This window comes from Podarcis melisellensis (assembly GCF_964234715.1).
Source record: "Podarcis melisellensis genome assembly, chromosome: 2".
NCBI classification, from domain to species: Eukaryota; Metazoa; Chordata; class Lepidosauria; order Squamata; family Lacertidae; genus Podarcis; species Podarcis melisellensis.
In genome coordinates, this window is record NC_138529.1 from 77,822,477 (window position 1) to 77,836,214 (window position 13,738).

Here is a 13,738-nt window from a genome sequence, read left to right on the forward strand (position 1 = left end):
TAGAATGAGCAGCTGGTTTATTTTGTGTTTCACAGTAATCTTGAATTACAGGAATTTATACAGGTGATAAGAAAATAGCAGTGGTAACCAAGTCCTAATGGTTGCATAGACACATACCACTGGTATTATTCTCATGTCCCAGGAGTGATATCATAGGCATGTAAATAATACGCTGCTGTCTCTGAAACAAAACACCAGCATTTTGGTTTGATTTTCCTAATACAATTTGATTACAGTGGTAGCATATCAGTGCTTCTGAGATTACAGCATCAAAACTGGTACAAGTCAAAAGCAGCCTAGCTGAGGATCCTTGGATGGATTACTGGCCTAGTCACCTGGATGATATCTTAACCCCAAATTATCCTACTTTTGAAGGCAGAGTAAGATCAACATCATTCTGCCTTTTGAAGCCCATGCATGGGCATAAAAACCCAGCAGGACACCCGATGGTCATGAACCTGAGTCACGTAGCTGCTTCCCAGATTTTGGGGAGATACTGGCTACATGATTTATCAATGTTGGATTTTCAGCACAGGAAGCCTATTTAAACAATAAGCTCCAAAGATCTTAGACATGAGATGGGTGAGCTCACTTCCACACCATGGGGAGAATGTAGGAAAAAATTTTTTTGTATCGGGGACATATTCGCCTATGAGTCATTCCACCCCCCTTCCTTCCATTTCATTCATGGCCTTTTTATAGTTGAGTGAATTCAAGCTGATCTGTTTGAACTGGCATGCTGGAGTTTTATGTTATGGATCATTGTTTTTAAAGCTATGTGGTAAAGCTTCAGACAGCCAAGATGGAGAAGTAAATCTTTTTGCAACATCAGGTTCCATATGGAAACAATTTAACCTTTTCACCTAGTTTTAAGAAACAGTGAGGAGGGGGCTTAATTTACTTTAATTTTCTTTGACTTCCTATTAATTTTTTTTGCCCTTTGGGCTTTTAAACCAAGCCACGCTCCATGCAAGAGCAATTTTTGACCCTCCGGGAAGGCTATGGTATTTCTTTAAGAGCCTGCCTCCTGCATGACAACGGGCAAATTTCACCACAGGATTTTGCCACATGGTTTGTCTGTTAACATTTATTTTATTTGCTAACCTCTGAATGCTGTCTAGACATCTGAGAGTTTTCTGTGTGGCTACACACAGTCCTCAGCCAGTTTCTCCCCTCCCTCCTTGAACTGGATCCATCGCATCTGGTATCCCATATCTTCGGAACCGCAATTGAACATTTTGTCATTTGATTGTTCAAAAAACCGTTATTGTGCTCAGTAACAAAAGGAGTCTTTCATTCTGATCTTAAGCACATTTTGTGGAAATAAACTTTTCTGAATGCAGGGGAAATACAGGCAGTCTGCAATTTTTTTTTTTATGCTTAATGCAACTATAAGTGCAGAAGAGGGTTCTGTTGCTGGTTTTGTTTTTTTAGTAACGTGTCCTAATAAGATGATAATCAAGTCCAAATCTGCATATGTTAATTTATTTTTTTATCTTCCTACTTATATGAAAAAATACTAATTATTAGTTCTCCCAATAATTGTTATTGCAGAGTACACAGAGTACACAGGTGTACAGGCCAAATATCAACTTAAATATAAGTAGCCCAGCAGATGCCTACTGAGTGATATACAAATACTGTCACACACCATTTGCATAGCCTTGCTAAGGGCCAACCAATGAGAGAGGGCTATTGGCTTCATGCTGTGCTTGTGAGCTCCCTCGGGTCTTCCAACTGGCCACTGCTGGAATCAGGTTGCTAGATGAACCCAAGCTTGTGTGATCCAACTGGGCTTTTCTCATATTCCTATTGCAAAACATCCAAAAGTGTAGCACCCAGAGTGTCACCCTGGAGGCTGTTTGTGTGCAGAAGTGGTGAGGTTGGCATCGATTCCCCACCACATAACTGTTGTACTGTCCATAACTGTTGTACTGTTGTGTGGAAGAAGCAAAGCTTTGAGTCTAAGGCTGAGGTCCTGTGTATGCTCACTTGGTCTTAAGCCTTACTGATCTCAGGAGGTCTTACCACCATAAACATGCACAGCATTCAGATGCCTGAGTCAGCACTCTAAAGCTGCAGTTGTGTGCTCAATTACTTGGGATCAAGCCTGTTTAGAGCACTTAGACTTCTCTGTAAGCCTGACAGGTTTCCCTACTGGCGGTTAGTATTTTCCCAAGAAGCAGATGTACTTGAACCTTAAAAATGGTTACATCAAAGCAAATTTAATGCACTCTCTGCTGCTCTTAGTATAAAGTAGCACAGCAATAGTTCCCATACCTACTCTGCTCATGTGAGTGATATTTCTTGCATAGTTTTGGAATAAAGCTGCATCTTGTGATTTGGAATAAGGCTGCAACTACACTGTTTTGTGAATATGGTACGTGATCTTTCTTATGTGCTTCATTCCCAGATATTGATGAATGTGCAATGGGAACCCACAATTGTTCCTCAACCGAATCTTGCTACAATGTTCAGGGCAGCTTCCGGTGTCTTTTGTTTGAGTGCCCAGCGAACTACAGAAAAGTGTCTGAAATGTAAGTCCAATAAGAAAGCCACTAAATCAGATGATATTTATAAAGTTCTCCTCAGTAGCTATATCTTAGAGAGTTTGTTGAACCCCTACTGTCCCTGGCCAAAAGCATAAAACAGATGCAAAAAGATATGAATGAGCGAGTTTGGGGTATACTTTGGACCCCTCCTCTTGAAAGCTCTCGCACCAAAATGTTTGCCTACAAACATTTCATCATGACCTAATTTAATTTTAATTACTTTTACAGCGTGCAGAAGTGTGGTAATTGGCACTAGTTGACACAAGAATGGAAACAGAAGAAAATAATGACTTTTTAAAAAGGGGATTCCAGAGCCTCCTTTCAAAAGGAAAATCACCATTAACTGCAGATAATAAGATAATAAAATTAGTTTTTACTGGACCAATTTCTTTTAATTGCAATTTTTTTCAACAGCTCAGTGGTTTGCTGGTAGTTTGGTTTCTTTTTTTAAAAAAAAACCTGTATATCCTGAATTCTCCCCCCCCCCAAATAATAATATCAAAGTGGCTTACAACACTAAAATATACAAACATAAATTGCATTAAACATCCATCAGAACATACCAATATTATTAAAACAAAAAATGAAAATCACCAAAAACAGTAAATTGTATACCCCACACCCAAATTATGAACTCTGACAATCAAGGCAGGCCTGGTCCCTCATCTCTCTGGGGGGTGGTGCAAGGGAAGGGAGAGTGGACAATCATGATCTCTCCCTCTCTGCCACCACTAGATTTTCTACAACAGCGCAGAGTTGAAAAACCATGTCATAACAATATAGGAAGAGGCCTGTTAGATCTAGTCCAGAATGCTGTTCTTGCAGTGGCTAACCCAATGCCTATGGGAAGCCTGAAAGCAGGACATAACAGCAGCATAATGTCAAGGTGTTTCCCTGGCAGAAGTGCATCCACTACAGTCATCTGGAGGTTCTGCCTGAGAATTTGCAGAGCTGTCAGGCTTGTGGGTCCTGGGACATTTGAGGTGACTTAGCATAAGGCAGCTCTTTATCCTCGATCTGCACTGCTTTAAATGAAAGCAAAAAGGCACTCCTGGGCTGCCTTTGTAAGCATGACTCTCTGGGATTTTGTATATAGCCTGATCAGAGCACTGCACTTTGATGGTTCACAGATTCCTTTTGCAGGCAAACGGCACAGTACGATTTTGTCTGTTTTCCTCTATGTGCTCATTGTGGTGCTTCCAGAGGGGGCTTTCAGGGTTCATGATCTTTTGATACTTGGCTGTTATGCTGACAATTGCATCAGTGTAAAGAGTGTTGTAAAAGAAGAGCGAGCAGCTGTTAATTGCACAAAGTTTGCAGCTCTGTGGTGCATCTGCCTAACACATGAGAGAGGTTTTTCTGGGACTTTGCAAATTGCCCAGATGTGTATCTTTTCGAATCACAGTTTCTGCAGCGCTAACTATTTCCTTTTTCTCCTCTCTCTCCTAGGAGATGCGAGCGTATCAACTGCTTTAACTATGTGGACTGCCAAAACACTCCTTTGCGAATTACTTACTATCAGCTTAACTTCCAAACTAACATTGTCATCCCCGCGCATATTTTCCGAATTGGTCCCTCGCCTGCTTATGCTGGAGACAACATAATCCTCACAATCAACAAAGGAAATGAAGAGAACTACTTCAGCACCAGGAAGCTTAATTCCTACACAGGCATTGTCTACCTTCAGCGGCAAGTGAAGGAACCCAAAGACTTTTTGTTAGATGTTGAAATGAAGCTTTGGCGTCAAGGAACCTACACGACCTTCCTGGCTAAAATTTACATCTTTATCTCTTCTCATGCCTACTGAGGCATATGTACTCTCATGGGAGTTGATTGGTGCTATCGCCTTTGTGTTTTCTACCAAAGCTTATTATGATGCCTAGTTATAGATTTTTAAAATAATAATCATTTCCCCCCTTATTATTTTTCTAAAAACATCTTTGTTTTTTGTAAAATTAACTTAAAACAAATTACCCGTTTCTCTTATAACTCTGGATTTTTAACTGAGCAGAAGAAGGCATTGTGGTTTAAAGCAAATATATATGAACAGTATTTACATGATGCCCTAAAATCTTCTATTGGTATATTCTATTGTGACAACTTCAGAATGAGTTGCTGGGGGGAGACAATCTATCCAAACTTAAGCACTTAAAGTCCTGTTGATTTCCCAGAGAATTAATCATGCGGCCACTGAAATTAGTTTGACTCTGTGCTTAAGTACAGTTGGATTGGGCTGGTTGGCAGGCAGGACATCAGTCCCTGCCCATGGCAATGTCGGATGGAAGTGATCTCTTTCCACCTGCTGAGCTTCTTCCAGTGCAGCTTTTAAAAAGACCCGAAGTCCTTAAAGTCTCTTTAATATATTTACACTTATTTACATGTAATATACAAAGAGAGTTCACTATGCTTGGACTGCCTTGCAAAAAAAATGCTGCGTTCTGACATGCCAGCAAATCAGATGGGGACATGTTGGTCTCGCCCCTCCTCATGCAATTGCCTGCTCAGTAACTTTAGCTGCCTTGTTCTCTTCCTCCAGGCAGGAGGAAGACAAAAGGTTAATATGAGAACTAATGCACAGCACAGCAAGCTCTCCTTATAGAGTTACATGTATTTTCAGCTTTGGAGGACAAGAGGTGGAAATCCAAAGGGTTGGAAGAAATCCAGCCTCCTTAGGCACTTGGGTCTTGTCCAGTGTCCAGGAAGCTTGAACAATTTTTTTTTTGGGAGGGGGGAGCGGGTCAAATCCAATGTTCATCATACTCAGAATAACCCACTGAAATCAATGAACTGAACCCTAAGACCATTGATTTCATTGGATGTGCGCTGAGTGTGATAACCAGCAAAATTGTAACCACGTCTACTCAGAAATAAATCCTATTGAATTAAATGGGGATTGCTCCAAGGCAATGCTTACATGCATTCTCTTATGGTGCCATGGAATTACACCTTCTGGTATATCAGAGGTACTGCACCAAATCATTGTCACACTTTACATGGGAATTGCAATTGCTGAGGGCATACCACCCACTGTACCCATCATGGGAAATACATATAGCCAGTGCCAGCACACTGTACTCACAGGCAAATGCTGCAGGTCTGTTGCTTCTGATCTCTGCCTCTTCGTTGGGCTGGTTATGGATTTTTCTTCTCCTTGGTCCTGCATGCCATACAGCCACAGCAAATCAGCAAGGGAGATATCCTTTCAATCCACAGGTGAGCAGCCTTTGGCCACCTCTTATACAGATAGGCCCATCCTCTTTCTCTTTGCAGTGGAGAAAAGATTGCTGTTGCTGCACTGCTATTTACAGCATGGGGATAGCGATCTTAGCTGCATCAGGATTGCTGGGATGTGGGAAATCGAAGCCCGCTGAAACCTGGAGCCAGTGTTTACATGTCTGAGGACATGCAGCAATCACGTTTGCTATGTGGGGCAGTTTTTAAATCTGCAAGCTGTGGTGCTAGAGTAGGAGTGGGGAACCTCTGGCCTCCCAGATGTTCCTGGGCTGCAGCTCCCATTAGCCCTAGCAAACATTGTCAGTGGCCAGAGATCATGGGAGCTGTAGTCCAGCATCATCTGGAGGGCCAAGGATTCCACACTTCTATATTAGGCAACATTCAGGCTGACATCATATCCACAATTGCCTGGATTTACGTCTTATTAGACATGCATAGTGCTGTCAGTCACTTACTATTAGATGTCTTTTCTTTTTTGTCCTCATAATTTATGTTTACTTATCTGCAAACACAGATCCCTTATAACGAAAGAACACAATTTGGGTGGCAGTTAATCCATGCTTACACTTAAAGAAAGCTGAATAATTTTCAGATCCAATGGAAGAGAGGGCTGTGTTGTGCTTTCTTGCTGAAATTGACATTGCAGTTTGCATTACTTGCCTGGTTTTGTATTTAAATTCAGTACTGAAGGTGCCCATTCTTTTTGGGATAAACAAGATGTATTATATTTTTTAAGGAAATGCCAAAGATGAAGCATGACAGACCAAAGATGCAAAACCGTTGTTAACACCTTATTGAATGTCATGGCTATCCAATTAGAATGTTAAGATAAAACTTGAAATAGATCAGATTTATTTTCTGCTTTTCTGGCCTAAATGACATGGCAGAAGTAGGAATCTAGTTAATTTGGCAGCTTGAATAAACCATATACTATACTAATAGGACAATGCAAGGTTTAAATTCTTTTCAAGTTCTCTTATTTTATAGAAAACTGGATAAGGCCCAAATCAAGCAGCCATGTGTACTGATGAGTAGTTTAATCAAAATAATGTTTTTAAATATTTTTGCAAGTGAATAGCAGAATTTTTAAATAAATATGGTGTGGTGTTTTTTTTAAAAAAAGATAGAACAGTCTAGTGCAAAACTTTTACTTAATTTTTTTAGCACAGCTATACATAAATAACATATGAAATGTTGTTGATCAAAACCATAACTGCAACATATAATTTTTTTGTGATATGGTTTAATCCTTTCCTTATATTGTAGTGGATCTTATTTTGTATATAAAACAAGGAAGAAGCCAAGCCTTAGGTCCTTTTTATACAGTAGTATAAAAAGTATTATAAAATGCTGCAGTATTATGAAATGTAAAATACTAATTTGTACTGTGGATTAAACATGTAAATGCTTTTTATGTTTAACGGGAGCGAGGGAAGAGGGGAAAGATGTGCTGTCATCAGATTCATTGAATGTTGTCTTCCCTGCTATTTCTGTCAAGATTTCAGTCCATAGTAAAGCATAAGTATGGTTTTAGCTAATGTTAGTTGTGCTTCTATAAACTCTTTTCTTGGTCTCTTAGTCCATATTTGCTTCCATTCTAATAAATAGACTCTTAGAGCTGAAAGTGGAATTACTAGGTACTAACCTGGAGACTTTTGCTGTCACTCCAAATAGCTTATTGGCAACAAGCGAAAATGCAGCAGGAATGTCTCCCACCACAATTTTCTGGTCATTTCTTCATCCATCTGTCTCAGTGAATCACCTGTTGGTTCCTGAAACTAGATTTTTCCTTCACAGAGCAATGGGAAAGGGATCACTGGACACATGGGGAAGGAGAGAGTGTCCAGGAACTCTAATTACTAGGAACTAGAAAACCTTACTTAGAAGGGTATAGGAACATAGGAAGCTGGCATTATCCTGAGCCAGATCATTGATCCGTCTAGTTCAGTATTGTCCATCCTGACTGTCAGAGTGTCTCCCAGCCCTACTTAGAGAAGGAGTTTGGATTTGATATCCCGCTTTATCACTACCCAAAGGAGTCTCAAAGCGGCTAACAATTTCCTTTCCCTTCCTCCCCCACAACAAACACTGTGAGGTGAGTGGGGCTGAGAGACTTCAAAGAAGTGTGACTGGCCCAAGGTCACCCAGCAGCTGCATGTAGAGGAGCCGAGACGTGAACCCGGTTCCCCAGATTACGAATCTATCGCTCTTAACCACTGCACCACAGGAGATGCCAGGAGTTGAACCTGAACAAATGCTCTACCACTGAATTACAGCCTTTCCCCCAGAAAGGCATCTCACTATACCACTCAAAGGCTATCCATATACAGCTGAACCTTGGTTTTCAAATGTCTCTGTTGACAAACGTTTCGGCTTTCGAACGCCAAAAACCCGGAAGTAGCTGCTCTGGTTTCTGAACGACTTTTGTAAGCCGGACATGCCACATGGCTTCTGTTTCAAGTTTCCCTATGGTATGGAAGCTTCCACTTTCAGTTTTTGGTTTTTGAACGTTTCAGAAGTCGAACAGTCTTCTGGAACAGATTATGTTCGAAAACCAAGATTCTACTGTATCATATATCATAGCAGAGTTGCAGAAGATCATGTGATACAAGCAGAATACAAGCAGAATAACTACAGAAAATGTGTCTTGGGTATAAACAGCCTCAGACCTAACAACTACACATTTCCTACTGCAGAGCATCTTGAGAAATGAGCAATAAAAGAGCAGGTGGAAATAGGTTTACTAGAGAAGTTCTCAAATTCCACCAGAGATGGCAGGGTAGGGCTGTAGCTTCAACTGCAGAGGAATCACATTGGAACAGACTGGGAGCCTATTTGATTCAGTTACGGTCCCAGAGTCCAGTAAATTAAAAGCGAAAAGCCAAGTGTCCCAAACTATGACATGAATTCCATAAGTAATGTGGAATGGTCTGCCCATCTCCAAGGCATATGCAGTACAATTAAGCACATCTTTCTGCAGAGAAGAGGAGCAGGGCAGTATGCAGTTATGAGACCTGAAAGCTTTTTTAAAAGCTCTGTGCAATAAACACATGATGGAGCGGTGGAGTTCTCCTTGCCCCGGCAGGGCACATCAAGAAACCATGAAACCCAGCATTTTCAATCAACATTAGCATTTGATTGAGTATAAATGCCATTCAAGCTCCAGTGGTCTGTCCTGTCAGAGAAATAATGGACAAGCAATTTGTAATGTAGAGACCTTCCGCTGACTAGAAGCAACCGCAGTCAATCATTTTGTTAAGTCACTGGCAGGCAGTTTCCAATGACGACTCTTCATTTTCTAACAGAGGTAATTGATAAAGTCCAGTGTGAGAGGGGGGTCCCAAACAGACTCTTCTGCAAAGACTTTCTTTGGCATATCCACTCTCCTTTTCCCAACACTGAAAGCAACATTTTAGCTTTTGTTGAAATGCTAGTGCATTTTCTCCTCTAATTGAACAGGAATCTCTGTAGACATGGCTACTGTTGTCGGCTGAAGAGAGTCCCAAGATTATAATGTACCCTTGATATCCCAGTGGGCAGATCAGAATGTTACGGCTTAAATGTTATTTTACAGCTAAAATTCCAATGTCAACATTGGTTTAACAAAGGGATCAAGCGTCTTTACTCTAGCCACCTTAACAATGCAATCCTATACATGTCTACACTGAAGTAAATTCTATAGGTCTGACATCCAAGAAACTGTATGTAGGATTGCAAACAGAGGATCTTGCTCACTTTAGGAGCCTTTGTTTTATGCTGTAACCAAATGGGTTTAATTGATTAACTGAATGAATGAATGAATGAATGAATGATTATCAGCAGCTGACAGCCATTTTATAGTTAGACAGTTCCTCTGACTGTGGTGTGTGATGTATCCTTGAAGTCAGTATAATGTAATTTATGCCAATTTCAAAGCTCTTTCATAGAGCCACATGAGAGTGTAAATGTGAATTTGACTCACTAGTCTTGCTAGATACTCAAAAGCTTTAAGGAAGTTTGAAATTGGCTTTAGCTTTACCTTAAAATAATCCCAGATTAAGTTGCTTTGAAGAAAGCTACTGCCAAAGTGATAAATGGGCAATGGTTGCACTCCCTGAAAGCTTTTAATAAATTTGGACAATCTAAGAAAATGTTTAAGGCTCACTTCCATATCCGTCTTCTCAGAACTATTCAAATGCTCAAAAGAATGTGAGAGAGCTTAAACTGAGGATGCTGAAGAAGCTGTCCTCACCTCCAATATCCACATATTGGAGGTATGAGGTGTTAGGAGATGGGTAGTACCTCTGGTGGGGGACATATCATACTCTTTCTGGGGTAGTTTGCTCACTTTTGGTCCCTACCCTGCACTCAGCTCTCCTAGAAGCTGTTAGCATGTGTCAGCAGCCACATTCTGGAAGCAGCTTTGACTGACTGGCTAAACCAGGTGAGCGTAGCTGATGGATCTCAAAAGTAAAGTAAACCCCAGGTTCATATTGTCTATGTGTACCAGTTGGCTTTTTGATGAAAGCAGCTTCAAAGCTAAGGAAATGATATTTTATTTGCATTATATTAGTGCCGTTGCAACAGAGGGAGAGAAGAGAAGCTAAGGAAAGCAGGCCCACTCTACCAACTCCGCTGAAACACCAGCTCCTTGTAGCTCCTCTTTCCCCTGAACTGCTTCCACCCCAGCTGGTTATTATGAAAATTCTGTGACTGGAATAAAGGGTGCCTGAGTTTGCTTCCCTCCCCCCTCTGCAGCCCCCCTCCTTTAATTCTTTTTGTTTCATTTCCTCACATTTTTATCAATCTCATTTAAGATGCTTTGGGAATCTGTACAGTTCAAAAGCAAGGCAAAAAAAATGTTAGTTTTAACCTAGTTTTTAAAATTAATCTAGTTAACCTAGTTTAACATAGTTTTAAATACAGAACAATTGCTGCAACACCAAATAAATTAGAAGAATAACTTGCAAACTTTTTACCTTCAGAAAAGAAAATTTTCCACATAGACATATTTACCAAGTAAGCCCTCAGCATCTATCACAAGACCCCTTGCTGTTGCAAAAGATTCTGGGAAATAGTCTCAGTTATGCACATAGTTCACCTTGGGCTTTTTGAGCAACCTGAGTTATTTTGGCTGCTTTGAGTCTTGTTGCTTGTTGTTGCTTCTTGATGTACGTAAAAGGTAAAGGTAAAGGACCCCTGGACGGTTAAGTCCAGTTAAAGGTGACTGTAGGGTATGGCACTCATCTTGTTTTGAGGCCTAGGGAGCTGGCGTTTGTCCACAAACAGCTTTCCGGGTCATATGGCCAGGATGACTAAACTGCTTCTGGCACAACGGGACACCATGATGGAAGCCAGAGCGCACGGAAACATCGTTTAGCTTCCTGCCACAGTGGTACCTATTTATGTACTTGCACTGGTGTGCTTTCAAACTGCTAGGTTGGCAGGAGCTGGGACAGAAGAAAGGGAACTCACCCCATTGTGAGCTCACCCGATTCAAACTGCCGACCTTCCAATCGGCAAGCCCAAGAGGCTCAGTGGTTTAGACCACAGCGCCACCCATGTCTTTATGTAGTAATTGGTAATTTCAGAGTCAAGCATTCTCTTCAGTTATGGGCTGGAGTTAAGACTCCACCCTTTAGCTTGTTCTTGTGCGTACTCTCAATTTCTTATGCAGCCGTGTGCTAGCCTGTTCATCAACAAACAACCTGTTGTTCTGCAGCAACTTTGTTTAATGTTAAATAAGTAAGAACTTTACAGCAGCAGCAAGTAAATTAATATCATATTATCCTATGGTATGTGCCACATGATTTATGTGCTTTATGTGTTTTTATCTTATACTGGTTTGTTGTAATTGAGAGAATGAGTATGTGTATCCACTAATAATAATAATAATAATAATAATAAATTTTATTTATATCCCGCCCTCCCCAGCCGAGGCCGGGCTCAGGGCGGCTAACAACACCAAAATAGTGCGACATTATAAAAACATTATAAAAATTAATTAAAATCAAGATTGATGGCAGCCATAAAGTTTTGTAAAGGTTGCCAGAGGAGGGAGTCAGGCTGCGCCCTAACCAAAGGCCTGGCGGAACAGCTCTGTCTTGCAGGCCCTACGGAAAGATGTCAAGTCCTGCAGGGCCCTTGTCTCTTGTGACAGAGCATTCCACCAGGTTGGAGCCGCAGCCGAAAAGGCCTTGGCTCTAGTTGAGGCCAGCCTAACCTCTCTGTGGCCTGGGACCTTCAAGGTGTTTTTGTTTGAAGACCGTAGGTTCCTCTGTGGGGCATACCAGGAGAGGCGGTCCCGTAGGTACGAGGGTCCTAGGCCGTATAGGGCTTTGAAGGTTAAAACCAGCACCTTAAACCTGATCCTATACTCCACCGGGAGCCAGTGCAGCTGGTATAGCACCGGATGAATGTGATCTCGCAGCGAAGACCCCGTAAGGAGTCTCGCTGCGGCATTCTGCACCCGCTGGAGTTTTTGGGTCAGTCTCAAGGGCAGCCCCACGTAGAGCGAGTTACAATAATCCAGTCTGGAGGTGACCGTCGCGTGGATCACAGTAGCTAGGTCAGGGCGAGAGAGGTAAGGAGCCAACTGCTTAGCTTGGCGGAGATGAAAAAATGCCGCCTTTGTAATAGCTGCAATCTGCGCCTCCATGGAGAGGGAGGTATCGAAGATTACACCCAAACTCTTAACGGACGGTGCTGGCACTAATTGCACCCCCGCAAGAGATGGGAGCTGCCCCCTCAGTCCCATATCATCCCGTCCCAGCCAGAGGACCTCTGTCTTCGAAGGATTTAACTTCAACCGGCTCCCACGCAACCATCCAGCCACAGCTTCCAAGCATCTGATCAGTGTGTCTGGGGCCGAGTCAGGATGGCCATCCATCAACAGATAGAGTTGGGTGTCATCAGCATACTGATGGCAGCCCAGCCCAAAACTCCTGACAAACTCCACTACTTCTACAGTTGCCCTATTGCCTGTTTAGCATGCTCTATGTACATATGTAGGTGCTTTTACCTTACCTTATGGCCGTAGTAAAGATTCTTCTTCTCCTATGGGAAAATCGAGGGATTCAGAAAAATCGAGGGATTCCGAAACAGCGGAATGGCAGCGATATGTGGAAAGACTGGACCACTATTTTCATGCTAATGAAATCACTGAGGGTGAGAAACAAAAGGCAACAATGCTGATGGTTTCTGGCAGTGAAGCTTACTCCCTTTTTAGAACTTTAGTGCAACCACAAAAGCCAGGGGACAAAAGTTTAGCAGAGTTGCACAAGATCTTGTCTGACCACTATATTCCAAGGCCAAGCATAACACTGGAATGCTTCAAATGCCATTTTAGGAGGAGGAAGGAAGGTGAATGTATACTGCTGGTTGCAAAAAGCATGATGAACGCTGTTCTTTTGTAAATGTTCTGGAGTGTGGAGTTGGTGATATTAAAATTTCAAAATCAATGACTGACTTGGGATAAAGGTTTAAAGGGGGTGACAGCCATGGAAGCAGCAGTGAGAAATCTACAGGATATGGAACTCAACAATAAGGACAAAATACAGACAAAATGAGTCAATAAATCCAAGCGCACAGCCCACAGGAGAAGCCTAGAGATCTGGAGATGCGTTGTCATTGTGGAGGAATGCATTCATCCTCTGTAAACACAGAATGTCTTGGTGCCACAAATGTAGAAAAATTGGGCATTTAGCAAGAAATTGCAAGAGGAGCTATTTAGTTGGACAACAAAGTCAGGCCAAGGAATGGGCAAGAAAATAAGGGAAGAGAAAGCAGATCAAAGGGTTCACAATGTGCAGCTGAGGGGGTGGAGAGAGAAAGTGGAGCCTACAATCCCACAATCATCTAGTAGGCATGGAATTAGATGTTGGAGATTCTGTTACAGTAGCCAGTGAAGAGACTTACCAACAATGTAAAGGAGACCTAGGACTATTGGCCAAGACAAGGGTGAAGAATAATAA

At 41.8% G+C, this 13,738-nt stretch overlaps 1 protein-coding gene across 1 annotated transcript in view; it reads left to right on the top strand.

The window, feature by feature from the left end:
• The window catches only part of FBLN2 (fibulin 2), a 112,302-nt gene extending 104,973 nt beyond the window's left edge, over positions 1-7,329 (top strand). Inside the window, 2 exon segments of the mRNA XM_081898377.1 lie at positions 2,414-2,537; positions 4,002-7,329. Of these exon segments, the coding sequence (XP_081754503.1) occupies positions 2,414-2,537; positions 4,002-4,359 (482 nt within the window). The 3' untranslated portion in view covers positions 4,360-7,329.
• The last annotated feature ends 6,409 nt before the right edge of the window (positions 7,330-13,738 follow it).